This window comes from Raphanus sativus, chromosome 8, assembly GCF_000801105.2.
Source record: "Raphanus sativus cultivar WK10039 chromosome 8, ASM80110v3, whole genome shotgun sequence".
NCBI classification, from domain to species: domain Eukaryota; kingdom Viridiplantae; phylum Streptophyta; class Magnoliopsida; order Brassicales; family Brassicaceae; genus Raphanus; species Raphanus sativus.
Genome location: NC_079518.1, coordinates 13,893,603 through 13,912,079, shown reverse-complemented (window position 1 = coordinate 13,912,079; position 18,477 = coordinate 13,893,603). Strand labels below are relative to the sequence as shown.

The 18,477-nt window shown below is 33.7% G+C and overlaps 1 protein-coding gene and 3 pseudogenes across 2 annotated transcripts; 1 reads left to right on the top strand and 3 right to left on the bottom strand.

The window, feature by feature from the left end:
* The first annotated feature begins 1,917 nt into the window (after positions 1–1,917).
* LOC108836152 (RGG repeats nuclear RNA binding protein A) lies at positions 1,918–3,883 on the top strand. Of its 2 annotated transcripts, none has more exons than XM_018609352.2 (7): positions 1,918–2,297; positions 2,398–2,692; positions 2,764–2,832; positions 2,910–3,027; positions 3,105–3,263; positions 3,359–3,409; positions 3,494–3,883. In XM_018609352.2, the coding sequence occupies exons 1-7, from the start codon at positions 2,132–2,134 to the stop codon at positions 3,692–3,694; spliced, it is 1,059 nt and encodes a 352-aa protein (XP_018464854.1). In that variant the 5' UTR covers positions 1,918–2,131; the 3' UTR covers positions 3,695–3,883. The 2 variants fall into 2 exon arrangements, with proteins under 2 accessions (XP_018464854.1, XP_056848660.1); XM_056992680.1 differs by lacking the exon at positions 1,918–2,297 and having other exon boundaries at positions 2,416–2,578; positions 2,632–2,692.
* Positions 3,884–11,916: 8,033 nt separating this feature from the next.
* Positions 11,917–15,577, bottom strand: LOC108820604 (protein SUPPRESSOR OF npr1-1, CONSTITUTIVE 1-like; annotated as a pseudogene).
* LOC130498892 (disease resistance protein RPP4-like) lies at positions 15,187–15,808 on the bottom strand (annotated as a pseudogene).
* A 115-nt stretch (positions 15,809–15,923) lies between these two features.
* LOC130498891 (disease resistance protein RPP5-like) lies at positions 15,924–17,531 on the bottom strand (annotated as a pseudogene).
* Positions 17,532–18,477: the final 946 nt, after the last annotated feature.

The window sequence follows — 18,477 nt, the reverse complement described above, 5'->3', positions numbered from 1 at the left end:
TCATTGATTAAATTATAAAATGTATTCACAATTCTAAACAAGTGATGATTTACCAATTATTATGATTTAGTTTTTTTTAATAAATATTCATATATGTACATGAATTTTCAAATATTATAAAATATGTTCATGAATGCAACTACAACATTTTCTGTGTGTTTTTATCTTTTTAAAAATAAACTTACCAAATTTTATAAGATTTATAAAATATATTACAAATATAAAAGGATGAACTGAACTAAATTAAGCTAAGAATAGTAATCCAATTCTAATATTGTTAAAGTAAAAAAAATAGTTGTCCAATTTGAAATAATAGATGCAAAACATACCCAACAATAAACACTTGAACTGTCCAAAATATTATGTTTGAAATAAGATATCTAATTAAGATGAAAACACACGGATATATACAACCTTTTGAATTTCTGGGTGTAACTACCTTACGAATTTGAAATTAATCAATGAAGTTTTGAAATATTTCTGAATTGGTTTGCTTATTCAATTCTCATTCTCTTAGCACATTAATTTATTTTATATAATTTTCTCCAAAATAACATATATTAATATTTTAAAATATTAGAAGTAATTATTAATGCAATTCCAGCTTTATATTTCTTTTCTCAGAAAACATATATTAATTATAAAAACTTGTATAAATATATTTACAAATCTAATAAAATGAACCAAACTAAATGAAATTAATCTAATTTTAACTTAATTAAAAAGTGTTGTTTACTTTCAAACCAAATATAGAGCTTAACGATACCATACATGAATTAATCCAAATTACTATAAATAGAATCGCATATCTAATTAAGATGAGAACATAGTGATACTTAATATTATTTTCATGATATAAATTAAAATAACTTAAAAATTATGAACAAATGTATAGATATATCTATATAATGATATATATACAATTCCCTTTATTCATCATAAATATAAGTTATAAAGTTACTTGAAAGTTATAAGAAACATATGTAAATATTTTACAATTATCATGATTTGATTATTTTATAAGTATTTATTTCCGTGCATGAACCAATAGCAAAAAGTTTGTGAATCCAAACCGATAAAAGTACAATAGGACGGTCCAGAAAAGTCATATGATTAATGAGCTAACATGAGAAGCTGTTGGGCTTTAATACAATTTGTTGGGCTTTTGCTTTTCATCACCTGTAAATTCATTGGATTTTAATTTTTTTTAAGTTAGTAAAGACTTAACTAGGCCTGGACGTTCGGGTACCTATTCGGGTTCGGTTCGAGTTTTTCGAATTTCGGTTCTATTTTGTAACACCTTCTAGGTCCCATTCTAGTAAATTTACAAGTTCGGTTCGGGTTCGGATATAACACATCGGTTTCGGTTCGGTTCGGATAATACCCGAAGTAACCATATATCATTCGGACTCGGGTTATATCAGATCGGTTCGGATATACCCTAAGTAAAATCTAAAATTCAATAGAAAAACATAAAAATATATACTTATTTATATATAATGGAGTATTTAAGATATTTTTTTAAAAAATTAGATACTTATTGTTAGATATCATGTTGAAATAAACATGAAATTGAATATTTGAAGTACATATTTATGTTTTAAATATTTATATTATATATTAATTCGGATATTCGGATCGGTTTGTTCGGATATTTTTCGGGTTTTTTCTGGTTTTTGGGTTTTTCGGATTATCTATTCGGGTTCGGTTAATAACACTTCGGGTTTGGATATGTTTTGTAACACCCTAGAAGATCCATTCAGATATTTTTTAGAATTCGGATTCGGTTCGGATCGGGTTTTTCGGTTCGGGTTCGGTTCGGATTTCGGGTTACGGGTTTTATATGCCCAGCCCTAGACTGAACTATCTCTGCCTCAGCCGCCACTCCAAAAATTGCCACATTTTATCTTCTCATTGGTTGCATTTTTCTATTACCAACTTAAGTTCCTGTCCGGGTTCGATAAAAAAAAAAGGAAGTTCCTGTCCTAAATACCATTTCGTTTTATTTCTTCAGATCTGTCTGTTAATTCATCATGGCTTCACTTGATTACTAGTTGTGGTCTGTCTGTGTGACAATTTCGTTAAGAAAAATAAAACAAGGGGCTGTAATCAATTCGATTGATTCGAAGATATGGCAACTTTGAACCCTTTTGATCTGTTGGGTGACGACGCCGAGGATCCGAGCCAGCTCGCCGTCGTCTCCATCGCTGCTGATAAGCCCAAAAAATCGGCACCCGTGTCCGCCGTGTCTGCTAAGTCATCTGCTCCGTCAAAGCAGCTTCCTCCTCCCCAAGCTGGTAAAATTCGCTTAACACGGTTAGCAAATTATAAAACATTCATATCTATTTGATTTCATTCGTGGTATCTGATTGTTTTTTTTCTAATGATGTTGATTAGTGAGAGAGGCTAGGAGTGATGCTCCACGTGGCAGTGGACGTGGTGGAGAGCGTGGATTTAGCCGTGGTCGTGGTGGTGGTTACAACCGTGATTTTAGAGGCGGTGATGGTAACAATGGGGGATACAGTAAGCCATCTGAGGAAGGAGGCGTTTCAAAGCCATTCTATGAGAAACGTAGTGTACCTGGTGTATATGGTGGCGGTGGTGGTGCTCGTGGTGGTCGACGCGGTGAAACTGGTGAAGGTGAACGTCCTCCTCGAAGGACATATGATCGTCGTAGTGGAACTGGCAGAGGGTCTGTCTTAACCTCATTCAGTTCTTTTTTTGTTGTTGCATCGATATCTTAAGTTTATGTTTTGTGTAAAGGGGTGACTTCAAAAGGGAAGGAGCTGGTCGTGGAAACTGGGGAACACCGGGAGAAGAAGTTCTTGTTGTGTAAGCATTTTCTGATGTTTTATCTGATAGTAGTGATTGTTAATTTGGAGTAAAAAGAAGCTCTTTGTCTTTTATAGGGAGACTGAAGAAGTTACTGGTGCTGAGACTGAGAAGTCTGCTGGTGATGAGGTTGCTGCTGATGCTAAGAAGGAGAACACTGCTGAAGTGGAGGAGCAGAAAGAGCCTGAGGATAAGGTAAGCAGATGAGTTAAACTTACATTTGTCTTTGCTATTTTTTTTTTAATTTTCGTTATGGCTTTGTGGTTTGGTAGGAGATGACTTTGGATGAGTATGAGAAAATACTTGAGGAGAAGAGAAAGACTCTTCAGTCTCAGACCACATCTGAGAGGAAAGTTGATACTAAAGTGTTTGAATCCATGCAACAACTCTCAAACAAGAAGAAGTCTAACGATGAAATCTTCATCAAGTTGGTAAAGACATATTAACTCCCTGTCTCGTTTCTACTTTGTCGACTGGAAACACTCTTGTACCGGTTCTGAACCTTGCTTTTTGATCTGTCTCCCAGGGTTCAGATAAGGACAAACGCAAAGATGACAAGGAAGAGAAGGCTAAGAAGGTTTACATTTATTGTCCAGATCAAAAACAGTTTGTAGAAGTCTAACAAGTTATTTCGCTTATGGATGTGTTGTGTGATTTGCAGGCTGTGAGCATCAATGAGTTTCTGAAACCAGCTGAGGGTGAGAACTACTACCGAGGAGGAGGTCGTGGTGGTCGTGGACGAGGTGGACGTGGGGGTCGTGACCGTGGAGGTGCTTCTGGTGGTGGATTTGATGGTTACCGTAGTGAAGCTGCGCCTTCCATTGGAGATACTGCTCAGTTCCCATCTCTTGGGGGCAAGTAAGAACCATCCATGGAAACTCCTGCTGTCTCCTTCAAGACTGAAGTATTCCACGAGAAGGGTTTGGCGGTCTGTTGTTGTCAGGTGTAAATTGTTAGTTGTTGTCAGTTTTTTTAGAGTTTCTGCAAACTTATGCCTGACCGCTCTTTTTTTTCAAACGTTTGAAACAATAATACCCTTTTTTTTGGTTTACCACTTAAGTCTTTATAGTTGTTTGTTGTAAGATGGAAACACATGAGTGACTGGTTTGAGTGATGTAACCACTGAAAATGGCATTAAAGACACTGTCCTTGTAGGATGACTACTAAAGGATGAACGCGTTTAGAGAGATTTACCATAGCATTTAGAGACTGAAACGATTTGTTAGAGAAGAAAGAACAAGCTGATGGAGATGGTCTACTTGGTTTGTTGCATGAGCTAATGTAGATTCTTCAACGAATGAGGATCAGATACCTAAAGTTTGAACTCCAGCCTTAGGTTATTCTTTGTACGAATTGACTAATGCAAAACCTAAACCAAATACTAATATGAAAAACAAGTTCTTTTGTGAGAGAGCGAACAGGTAAACAAGAACAACTACGAGTTAGATTTACCAAATGAGTACGAGGTTTCATTGACAAAAAAATAAGTTTGTTTTAACAATATTGTCGATCCTGAAATTTATGAAGCTTGAAATAATTACTAAATAATCAAATAATCAATATTTATAGGATTTACTAAAAAATATTTTTAGTAATTTAAATCCTCATTTAAAAATAAATAGTAAAATAAACCTTTAACTAAAAATCCTAAGAAATAAATCATCATCTTTAATCCGTTAATGTTTTTATCATTCTGTAACTTTTGTCGTCAACTGTTAACATTTCTCTTTTGATAGTTGACGATAAAAGTTACGGAAGGACGAAAACATTAACGGACATAAATGAAAGTTGATGGTTTAAGTTACTAAAAATCTTTTTTATTTATTTATGAAAAGACAGACAGTTCTAATGTTTTCTTTGATTCACTCTATTTTGCGCTTACATATGTTACAAGATCTGTAATAATTTGGAATGCCATCATAACCCGTGCCTTGCACGGGATGAGATTATTTTTAAGATATTAAGAAGTTAGGTATGTTTATTTTGGATATCAGTTTAGTTTCGGGTTGTTTTCGAATTTTAAGATCCTATGATATAAATACATTTTAAATTCATATTCATTTTCGTTTGTTCGGTTAAAATAGTTGAGATTTTTGGTTTTTTAGTGATAAACTAAAGACTATTTATATTTGTTTGGTTTCATGTTTTTTGAATTTTAGACAATTCTAATGTAAACCAATTGTTTCATATTATAAATTATGAACAAATTTATATAACTGTTGAAGAAAACAAAGATGCCTATAAAATAATTCATTTCACTACAATTTAGTTAATAGTGAAATAAATTTTTTTAAATAATAATATTCTATATTACGCATGATTTAGAATCTTCACTTGCGGTGAATATTTAGCTATATAAATACTAACTTTAATGTGCATATTTCTGTGTATGTAAATTTTTTTAAAAGTGTTTCATCGCTATACATATAACGTTAACTAATATTGAAAGAAATATTTGTTGATATAACAAATGAAAGTTTCAATTCTTGAATTAAAATTAATTAAATATAAAATATACTTAGTCATTACAAAATATTTTTTTAAAATAATGACAATTAAATTATATACATAAACCATGGTATAAAAATATATACATAAACAATAACATTAATACATCTACACATTGAGCCTGCTGAGTTTAATTCTTACAATGTGTTAAAGATAAGCCTAATGAATTTTTAACAATCAAGCATTATGTTTCAACATTTATTTTTCAATTTGGTCTGCGTAAAACATTTTCACAACCTACGAAATAAAAAAAACTCGAAACTTAGACATATTTAAATAAAGAAAACGAAATTAATAAAATTTATTTAGGTGAAGAGTAAAGATGCCTACATTGGAGTCGATAAAAACTATTTCAATAGTTAGACCACCACCAGCAGAATACTGCTTCCACAAACGAATGATCTTAACCATAATCTTCTACATTGACTTGAATAGTTTTAAATCAGACACAAAAGTTACCGCAGCCATTATAGGAGAATGAGACAAACTTGTTAAGGTTTCGGGTGTAGTGAATGAATAATATTATGTGGAGCAGCAAGTCTTATATAGGTTTACTAAACCTAATTTAATAAATGTGGTATCTTGGTATAATATCGTATTAAATGGCAAATATTTTTTACCTTGCCAATCACTCTTAGATATATAAATTTCCATAACAAAAAAATGAAATATATGCCATTTAGTATCATCAATTTACCTTGCCAATCACTCAAAAAATATAAATATTATAAAAACGTTAATGCTAGCCGGTTTAATTCGGGATGGGTAGAATTTATTGTATCGGTTTAAAAATCTTAACCATATTATTAAAATTCACGTGTAATAAAATTGTAGTATTTCATTTGCTTTAAAATTCATGTGTACTACGTGAGCATGACTCGTAAAGCATGTTTGACAATGAGAGACTGTAATAAAAACTCTTATAGTTTGTATAGAATGTGTTATCGTTTGTGTCAAACTGTTATTGTTTGTGAAAACAAATGCTACAATGTCATTCATTGTCAAGAAAGAAACAACATGTCTACATTTCTTATAGGCAATAATACCATGGCTACTACAATAGATGAAGCCTGCAGCAATAACTCTTATTGTTTGTGTAAAAAATTTGGGTTTGCATTATCTTTCTACTATTAACAATGCAATAGTTTGCTTCTTCCTTATAGACCGTTGATGCTCGAATGTTCTCCTCTGCTTTTCTTCTCCGCTCTTTTTTTTCCTAATAAACGTTCAAGTACGCTGCAAAGTAAGTATATCATCAAGGCTCATGCTCTCTAACTTCTCTACATTCTTAGCTCAATTAGATCTCTATATTTTATATTATTAAGCCATTGAAACACTCCAAGGAGGAAACTGAGAGGAATGGTTGATCCTCTCTTGGCAAAAAAGTTACAATGGCTTCAGCGAATCCCTATTTTCCTGACAGTTCTATCAACGCATCAGAAAAGCAATGATACTCTCGAACCGGACAGTTCTACCAACGCATCAATGCATATATCAACTGCAGCCGCTGTCCTCTCACTCTGGTTCTCCTCCTCCTCCCGTAACCGGTTTATCAACTTAACATGTTCTCCTTTCAGAGTCTCTCTCTCTCTCTCTCTCTCTCTCTCTCTCTCTCTCTCTCTCTCTCTCTCTCTCTCTCTCTCTCTCTCTCTCTCTCTCTCTCTCTCTCTCTCTCCCCCAAAATGCAGCCGCTGTCCTCAAGACTGCAAACTACTAAAGAACCCGGGTCGGTTCTTCCATGGATGCGAATCAACCCACGAGTCGTTATCCGAGCAAGGCTGGCAATTCTCTTGACCTTCTTCCAATTCTCTTGGTCTCCACAACGTGGTTCACTTGAACCCGAAGAGTCCTACTTATGATCTCTTGTCCAAGATGCTGGAGTACGATCCTCTGAAGCGTATAACAGCCTCGCAGGCGTTGGAGCATGAGTACTTCAGGATGGAGCCTTAACGCGTTTGTAGCGTCTCAGCCGATGGAGAAGAACGTGAATTACCCTACTCGTCCTGTTGATACGAACACCGACTTCGAAGGCACGGCACGCATCAACCTGCCTCAAGCGGTGGCGGCGGGAAACGTGGCGGGAGGTCATGGGATGGGGAGTAGGTCGATGCCGAGACCGATGGTTGCACACAACATGCAGAGGATGCAACCGCAAGGTGGTGTGATGGCTTATAATTTCCCTGTTCGAGCATGAAAAAAAAATCGTTAAGTTTCTTGTCATATAAGCAAATAAGGAAATAAAGTTATGCATTAAATGATCCGTTTTTCTTAAATTCGCGCACAGCGTGATACGTGGAATAGAGCGTTCTCATGCATTCTGGTGAAAACCGTTTAAGGAAAGCCTTAAAATTGCTTCTCCTTTAATATATTGGGATGCCATGATCCCTGGTTACGTAAAATGCAGGACTAGTGCTCAAGAACCTGATAAATTAATCTATAGTGATTGCCATACAGTAATCAATTGTACCACATGGTTTCACCATTTCATTACATGGGTGTTGCTCTTGTGTCGGTTACTTGTTAAAAAAAAATAAGGAGAAGAGCGTTGACTCTCTGCTGGACAAATCTGACGTGAGGAGAGTATATAAATGCGTTCATGTGCGTTAAAGAGTTTCGAACCTTTTGACTTGGACGAGTTAGTTGAGTGCGTTTAAGGAAGAGAAGATGCGTAGATCCGCGAGTGGCTCAAGAGTTTCAGATCAGTTTTCCCAGGCGAGGCCGTCGCACTCACGGTCTATGAGTCGATCTCAGAGTGTTAGACTTGTTGAAGATGCGGGGCTGCATTCGCCAAGGTACGACCCGAGTTCGAGTTCTCAATCGGGTATGACAGAGAAGTCACGATCGAGATCTGCTGAATACGTCGTTTATTTCATTCCTCTTGTGCTTGTCCTCTGTGTTATAATCCTCTGGCTCTTCTCTCGTTCAGGTAAACCGGGAAAAAAAAACTTTCGTGGTTGGTTTAGTTGGTTCGATGTGATTGTTTTAATTTATTTTTTATTTATTTCAATCTCTATGATTCAATTAAAATTCGTGATACTAAGCCAGTGATGTATATGGGTTTGTCAGCTGCTGTCTTTTAAGGAGTTTGAGGTTGGAGAAGCTAAAGGCTGTTACTTGTTTCCTTTGGGAAAGAGCCAACTTTTTACTGTCAGGACTCAGGACTGGCGCCACGCAAATGTTTTTCTTTTTCCTTTTTGAATTTTGTTTTTCTTTTCGACAAACCAGCCTTCATTTATATGCATTGTTTGTTATAAATGTGAAATTTCACTATGTAATAGTACTATTTCTACGTCAATGCTCAAAAATTGTAAGACATGCAAACTCTTTTTCAGAAAATCACTGATCTTAAGAAAATAAAGTTTGTACGTCTTACAATTTTTATTAACTGATCATTCATAAAATTGTTATATGGACTTATGGTATATTTTTAATTATTTTTTAATTAAGTTTTACACCAATGATTTCATATGCTATAAGAGCATCTCTAATGTATTACTCCATATTTTACTCAAATTAGTGCAACTCCAAAATGGAGTAGAGTTTTACACCAATGTATTACTCAATTTCTTACTCTATAAAAAAATATTCATGTTGGGATCAAAATCAGTCAAGACGAAATCGATACCCAAAAGACCTTGGAAAAAACCAAGTGATCGTCAGAACCGAAAAAACGGATAGCCGAGACGGATTATCCGACAAATACAGAGCTGAGCGCCAGAGGATAATCACCAATGATATAATAAATATGATCGAGACGTGTTGGTGCAAACATTCTATTGTAATCAATTCCTTCTACCTGTGAGTAACCTTTGGCAAAAATCTGATTTTTTTTTAAACTTATTGTTTTTTTTTTTTGAATTATACAGAAGTATCCTGGCCCCACAGAAGTGGTCCAGACTAGTCACGTGTTGCCACATATCGGTCCTCTGTCTCTGGCGATGTCGAAATGTTAATTCCCCAGTGGTCGGGATTCGAACTCAGGTGGCGGAACTCACATCTGTGAACCCTTTACTAACTGAGTTAGAAACCCCGGTTTAAAACTTATTGTTTCTCTTGTGTTGTAAGCGATAAGTTCTTAGATCATGTTTCCCTGTTGGAGATTGATATGTTTAGGATACAGAACCCCTTGTTCTTAATTGGATGGTTTGCTTACTTCATACACTTTTGGTCTGGAAGATCACATAATCTGTAATTTAATCTGACAAGAAATCATCAATTCCTACTCATATCAGGTTTCAGTGTTTCAAACAAAAATTTGTAAATAAATATATTGTCAATTGATCATTAGAAGAAACTATTTAATGTTTTTGATATATTTAATAATTAATAAGTACTAATTTATATACAATAAAAATTTGTATTTAAATAAACTTGAAAACATTCATATATGCATAAAATTACATACAGGATATATATAATATATATATAATATATATATATATATATATATTAAATATAATAATGTAAAATATTTTTTGAATAACATAATATATAATATTTTAGATTATGATAATTATCAAATTAATGAAATTTTTCTAATTTATGAGTAATTATACATTAACAAATATAATTATTTATTAAGAATAGTGAAGACTTTAAACTCTCTAACTTTTAACGTAAGAGAAAAAAAAAATCACTTTGCAAATAATAGTATAAATATTTTAAATTCTTTTGCCAATATTTTTTAGAAATTATCACAATGAGTGATTTTGATTGTCCTAATTTTTTTTATCTTAAATATATATGATTCATTTTATCGTATAATATATATATTAAAGTAGAGTCGGTTTAATATATTAGACCAAATATAATATAAGCATATATATACTATTTTAGATTATAAAAACAGATATAATATTAATTTAACTATACTCTGATCGTTATATTTTTTTACTAGGTGTTTTGTCCGCACTTGCGGGCTTAATAATTTTACAAAAATATAAATATAGATTAATTAAGATTTTAAAGTATTTATTAATTAATTAGTTAATATAGATTTTTATATATATGCAAATTTAAATTTAATAAAATATGTTTTATTACGTAAATATATTCATAAAAACTATATACATGGATTTATTTATTTTTAAACTATTATGATGTAAACTATTTTTAGATGACATAATATATAACTTTTTTAGATAGTGATGATTAACAAATTAATGAAATTAATGAAATTCGTTTGTAATTTATGGGTAATTATCTATTAAAACTCTAATATAATGATTTATTAATAAGGGTAATAAAGATTTTAATGGTCTAATTTTTAATGTATAGCGAAAAATCACTTTATATATAATACTATAAAATATTTTGAATTTTGGCCAATTTTTATCATAAAATGAGAGATTTTGATTGTTTTAAGAAGTTTATTTTAAAATATAGATGATTCATTCTAGTTATGTGATATATATATATATATATATATATATATATATATTTATTTAACAATACTAAACCAAATATAAAATAAATACATATATAATAAATTTAATATTACTGAAGTAAATATATTATAAATATAAATTTGATATAATCGTCAAACCTTTTAATTATTTTGATATAATGATAAATTATCAGATAAATCACTAAAATTATTTAAATATGATAACAATATATTATCAACTAAATTACTAAATTATCTATAGAAAATGTGACTAATAAGCAAAATAAGCTAAAATATGGAAATCATGACAAATAATCAAATTTACTTCCCAAATAATAGTTTTGATTAATTATTGTGAAGTCAATGATAAATTATCAACTAAATCACTAAAATTATTTTATTAAAATAATAAATTGAGCATAAAATATGATTTATCTTTAAATTATGGAGAATGTGACAGATAAACAAAATCATTTCTCAACAATAATATAAATGTTTTATGCTATATTTACTAAAATATATATTTTTTGGTGATGTAAAAAAGTTTAGATTCAGATCTATTATTTTCGAGTGTGAGTTGGTTTGAATCCATAATTTAAGTATCCGTAAATACATGCAATAGATGGTTATCTAAGAACTGAAGTACCATAAATCTGAAAGTATACCTAAAACTGCTGAAATCCCAAATAAATATCCAAAATATATTCAAATACCCGATAAAATTTTTACCCAAAATCTGGTAAAAACTAAATAAATACTCAAAATTTAATCTGAATTTTCAAAATATATTCTTAAAATATGAAATTTTACTCAAAACATGTAACTAAAACCGAAAACTCAAACCTAAAACTTAAAAAAATATATGTAATACCCAAACATACCTAATATATCAAAAAATCTGAGTGTTTTTGGTATCCGATCGGGTACCGGGTATGATCCAGACCATAATTGAAACATGTCGGTCTCAAAAGATAACTAGTAGGTACTTTTCTCTGGACCTGAACCGAACCTATTGGGTCAGTTTTGGTTCACATTTTTGGATTCAGATAAAATGCACAGATCTTAGAGATAGTTACTTAAAAATTGTACATAAAAATCTCAAAATAAACTAATTTATAAATTATATAATTATAAAAATTTCTTTGTCTTTATATAATAGGAATACTAATTCATATCTTTTTTTTGGGCAAAGAATACTAATTCATATCAAACTTTGTTTATAGTTTTTAAAAACCCGCGCTAGTAAAATTTCTGATGATGATGGGGTCAAAATCGAGTTTAGTTTTTAAACTTCTTCAAAGTTCCTCTGTTTCAACTCCTTCAGCTAGAAGAAAACTGATGATGAAGGGATATTCTTACTTCTGAAATAAACGTAGGCTGAAGCGTTTCCCTAAATTAAACATAATTTCCAGACTCAGAGCCGTCCATCCCGCGTACGGTAAAATTTGGCCACACGGCGGATTCTTCAGACTTTTTAGATGACTTCTGCATAATAAAACCAACCTCTTTTTATATTTTATAATTGATCCTCTTGATATTGATTGATCCTGAAAAATAAGATGATCAAGAGATAGAGCTTTATAAATTTCAGTACAAAGTTATGCCAGAAAGGTTACCCGAACCCGCATCCGCTTCTTGCTTCCTTCAGTCCCTACAACAACCCATATTTCTCCAGAGTTTTGGTTGTACTCTGTTTCAGAGCTTCCATCCTCACAATCACAAACATTTGGAGCTGAAAATACTTCCGAAGCAGTACACCGCATCCTTTTATACTACAGTCGTTGTAGAAAAACTCAAACTCAACATTGTCGTAGTTCAATCTAGATGGACGACCTATAGGCCGGAACTTGAAGGAACCCAAAACAAGATGATCAGCCTGACAAGACTCCAGCTCACACGCAGATATTTTTTCCTCATAATCTAGGCCTTTATGGTGGCAGCGTTACACGCACGAATGTATCAATACCCTTGCGGTTGGTTAGAGGTTCAACCACGACGCAAGCCTTAAATTCGAAGAGTTTTTGATGATAGCTCAGAGGTAAAGTAAAAGTTATAGAGTTTCCAGAAGATCGATGCGTGAAACATGTAGGCACTTCTCCACCTGGTAAGACCGTAGGTCTGAAGTATGACCGTTGGATGAATGCCCGCGCGTCTTTATCCAGTTTTAAGCAATTATTGAACTTGCAATATCCACTTGTCCTCGGCCAAAAGGGTGTTGATACCTTCGACGCCAGAGTTTGAAAGTGACCCTCCATTGACATTGTTGCCGCTTCTCCACAGTCTGAAAAGTCCACTTCCTCAAGTCTTGTCAAACTGAAAATGTTTCGCGAGATCTTTTCCAACCTCCTGCAACCACGCATCTTTAGTACAGCAAGCCAATAGAAATACCCTATGCAGGATGGAACTTGTTCAATGGCGGTGTCATCAAGATAGAGGAATTCAATACTCCTTGAAATCTGAGGAAAACTTTTCAACCTTGAGCACCCATTGAGATTGAAGGTTTCCAGAGATGACAAGTTGACATCGGTTGGAAGAGCCTCCAGTCTTGTGCATTCTTTCATTTCCAACGTCACCAATTTACGGAGATTCCTAATTGTATTCGGGACCGTCACCAAACTTTTGCAGTTGTTGAGTTTCAGGGAATTGAGATTGGTGGCTTTTGAAAGATCTGGAACTTCAATCAAGTTTTCACATTTTGACATGTCCAACTCTTTGAGACTTCCAAGCGACTGAAAACAGAACAAAGACACATTGTTGTGGTTCAGTCGACATATCACATTCAAATAATTGTAAGTATAAAAATATGTCAAGCTTTTGATCTCTTTCTTATATAGACTATGCTTCTCAATCTAATCTTCTATCTATACCAATAGGTTTATTATAAACTTGGAAGTTTGCAGTCCCCAGGGTCTACAGAAAACTTTACTCCCTCTCTTCTCCTAGATTTCATTTGATAATATTATCCAAATCTTCCCCTAAATATCATGCGGAGTACGTTAATGTAACAAATTATGGGATTTTAAGTCATAACACCCCTCAACCAAAAATGGATATTGGAGAGAAGATCCCACATCGGATATATGATGGGGACATAAGTAATATATAAGGTACTTGGGTCACACCACTAATTGCCAATTGGTTTTAAGTGGAAGCCCAAAAAACTTATCATGGTATCAGAGCCGGCCCAATACCCTAACCCTTTAATCTGGCCCGGACAGTGGCCCGATCAACCCATTAGCTGATGGTCCAGAGAAGGCTCAGTTCTCCGAGATTGCTAGAGAATAAAAGCATTGTCTCGTAGGGGTATGATGGATTCTGCGAGATTAATGGTTATACGCACCATTATCTCGAGGGAGGGTATTGGAGAGAAGATCCCACATCGGATATATGATGGGGACATAAGTAATATATAAGGTACTTGGGTCACACCACTAATTGCCAATTGTTTTTAAGTGGAAGCCAAGAAACTTATCAATGGATTGTAAAACAATCTCTGTACTAAAAGTTTGATGAAATAAACCTTAAATTTACATCAGTTAATATCTATCACCCTGACAGAGGGTGGCAGGCGTTAACGGTTTGTTAGTTGAAAGTTTAAAATGTTAAAACCTGAAGTGAAGAGTTTTTCTTCTGATTCAAAAATAGTTGAGGGGTTTTATCAGTAAAAAATCATTAAATGTTTTAAAACCTTTATCTCACTTATGCATTGTTTAAGTTCTTATAATCGATCCATAAGTCTTTTAATCTAATTTATAAATTCTTGTGCTTTTACTTTTTCCATCTTATAAACCAATTTATAAAGCTTTATAACTATTTAATACATTTAAAATGATTAATAAGGATTAATTGTTGATTTTATAAGCTTTTTTTATAATTCATGATACTTGTTAGGGGCAATATATTGCATGATTTCGTGATACTAAGGAGGAAAGTATGACCGAAGAGGCAAAGACCAGAAATTGTATAAATATGAGAAAAAACGATGTCCTACGAAGATTGATTTCGAGAATTATTTTCCTCGACACTTACTTAAAACTTAGTATAACTAAGAAATCTTAGATTATTTAAAAATCAGTTAGAGAATTGATAAACTAATGGATAACGATTAATAAATTAGTTTTAAAGGCTTATTAAATCATAAATGATGATAAAGTTTTAAAGAATTTAATAATCTTTAGTAATAAATTTCTCGACAATTTTTGAATCAGAAATAATAAAAGTTCTTGACTATTTTTGAATCGGAAGAAAACTCCCAATTAAATTTTCAATATTATAATTCCCTCAATTTACAAACCATTAAAATATGCCACCCTCGGTGACAATATTTTAAAAGAAGGTGCCAAAGTTGATGGCTAAACCACCCCAATTATTAATCAAACATTTCTGCTCTTGTGTCACAAGCCACTTTGACAATTTTGGTCATAAAACTACCTTGAGATGCAAAGCGAAATCCGTAACTGCTAGAACAATAAAAGTGCATAATGTACCTGGATGCCTTCCCATAGCTTCTCAAGCATGTTTCCTCTGACTATGAGAATAAACCAGATTTTCTGGGCCAACTTTACACGGCATACATCTCATAAGGCAACTGAGATAATCCTGATCCAGGGAGATTTTTGTTCCAGAAACAATCTTCTATTTCGATGCTAATTCTCTTATAACTGGGGTGCATATGAATTTGAGGGAAATTTCTCAACTGGGGCAGCATCCTTTGAGATTGAGGTAATCTAGAGATTCTAACTTGGCAAGAATTGGAAAACTTTCTAGCTTGGTACTATGTTGCAGATATAACTTCCTTAGTTTAAGAGATTTTGAATCGAGGATGGAAATGTCACCAAAGATGTGCATCTATCAAGATATACTTCTCGAGATTTTTGGCATTAGAGAGATCGGGAAGTTCTTTCAAATGCCTGGACAAACTCAAAACCAACTTTTTGAGGCTCCCAAGTGGCTGAAAACAAACATGGAAAAATATAATACACGGGTTTAATAAACTAGTAAAGTATGTCAAAAAGAAAATATAAATGTAAAAAATAGTACCGGAGTTCCATCCCACAGCTTCTCAAGTGAGCTTCGCTCCATAACGAGTTCAACGAGACACTCTGCCTGAATTAGAAGGCAAACCCTTGGATGGATATTCATTCAAACTCAACAATCTGGTTTAGGTAGAACTAAGCACTCTGAGTTTACTCGGGGTAAATGAACGAGGCCTTGAGGTAGATGCAAAACTGCCTTTACCCGTTACATTGCTTCTAACTATTAGAAATTGGAGATTTCGCATCCCTTCAAACGATTTTTCATCTATTGAAAGTGGCTCCTCGATTTCTAATGTGTGTTGAAAAATATTCCTAGAATAGTTTCCGTGCCCTGAAAAAACCCCAAGAAAACGTTATCTTTATCAATTGAAGCACTCAGGTGGGAACAATGGTAAACGTTTGTCAATCAACAAATGACGATTAAACTAAAATAAAGCTAGGCATGCATTATAAAGCATATGGGAAAAAACACTTACGGTTTTATCGATAAGTTACATCGCGAATGTCCTCAACGTCCACCAGATATCGACGTTTTTCAGGATTGTTTATGGACTCTGCGCGAACAATTTCTTTACTCAACTTTTGTAGCAAATTGTGCATCTCTACAATTTTGTACACTGTTATACGTATGAGGGACTTATCAGCCAACATTTTGAGTCCAGTGTTAATAACATTATCTCCTAGCAAGTCTTTGATGTGGCCGACGTGCAAATAACTGACATCAATGCAAGTAACTTGCTTGTTACTGAATGAAGACGCGAATGCAATGTAAAGGAATAATTCTTTGGTCTTTGCCATCTAATCTATCGTAGCCGACTCTTAATATTTTCTCAATTTTCCCGTCCAAACCATTTTGAAGTCTAGGCAGCATCTCCGTCCACTCTTTTTCGTCCCTTCCTTTTAAAGACGAACCCAAAACATTGAGACCCAAAGGAAGCTTGCCGGCAAGGTATGCAACTTTAACTGCGAGTTCCATAAAACCATCAGGTGGAGATTTTTGCCCAAATGCAGATCGGCACAACATCTCGAGAGCAAGATCTCTAGATGGGAACTTCACTTCGTAAATGAGGTTAATCTCATGAGCCTTGAGAAGTTTGCCTATCTTGAGTGATGACAATTATTCTGCTCCCTGAACCAAACCATCCCGTTTCTCCCACCAATGTTTTGAGTTAGCTCTATTTCATCAACATCATCAAGAACAATAAAAACTTTTTTGTGTTTTAACCTTTGCTCCATCGCACCTAAATGATCTATCTTTAGATCCTTTTGACCTAGAATATCTGATAAAAATTGTTCTTCCCAGCACAACTTCATGCCGTAGTCGTCCTGGTTGGTTCGTCTATAAGATAACAAAACCCGATGGTCGAATAGACCTGAGAATTGACTATAAAATAGCTCTTCCTATCGTAGTCTTACCAATCACTGAAGGCCCAAAAATACCGACCATTCTAGCTTCTTTATATTCAAAGCGCAGCATTGAATTAAGTACCTCTATATGAGCCTCAATCCCCACGAAATCGCCATAACAATGGGATGGTGGTGTAATAAGTTTATTCGAAACATCCTCCGCTATTTTATCAATCATGTTTGCTTCATTGGGCCTAATAACAATAGTCAACTGTGTCAATTAAGAGAGCAGACCATTCAAGTCTAACGCAAATATTTCTACATCTCTGAGCTGATAATAATAATAATAATAATAATAATAATAATAATTAATAATATAATAATCCACACAGTAATAACGCTAGGTTCTCTCCCGCAGTTGACACATCAGATTTTAAAATGCATATGAGACTGCCATGTCATTAAATGAAAAAACTGTGTGAAAACCATTTAGAACATTTTATTTCTCCACGTAGATTTTTGTCTTCTTCGTTTGTATCACCACTTTCAGCTGTCGGAGATTGCGATCGGAAATCAACACAATCAGATTAGTTCTTCGCTTTCTCTTCTCTTTCGATTGATTGATCAGTCCCACCCCTATTCGTAGCCTTAACTCTAGCCCTAGCCCAGTTTCTTCTTCGTCTGTCTCTTTGTCAAGTTTTGGTAACGGTTCCGCAACAAAGCTGAGATTGGAACATTTGAGCAGACGGGATGTGATCTAGCGGTGTTTGCGGATGGTTCAGAAAATCGCACAGCTCGACACCATGAACGGCCTTGACGTTTGGTTCATGGACGCTAATCCGGATGCGCTCTCTCAAGCCACCGCAAGCTATCTCCTCCTCCATCAATCGTTTGTCTCCAAAGGTCCAATCACCAAAGTCAAGATTCGATCAGTAATCCTTAAAAGAATCTACTTTCTCCTGGAAATCTATATTTACAAACATGAGGTAATAACAATACTTGGCTTGTAACTGTTTGTGTAATAGATGATTGTTATATTCTTAATGTCTTTGTTTCTCCGAGTATTTGATTTCTTTTGTTTGTGTAGTATCCCTGTTTTAATTTTGTCACTCTGTTTCTTTTGCCTGTTTTAATTTTGTCACTCTGTTTCTTTTTGCTTTGCACTGGCTTTTGCGTGTTTCTTTAATCTCTCTTGTGTTTTTTTTTGTTGCCTTAAAAGTTTGGATTTTTTTTTTAATATGTAAAATCTATTTCTCTCTCTGGGGATTTTTTTCTTCAAATCTCTATGCTGTTTCTTTTTTTATCTACTGGGAAGAAAGTTATCAGGTCTTGGACTCTCCTGGATCACTAGGATACTCGCTTGATAAA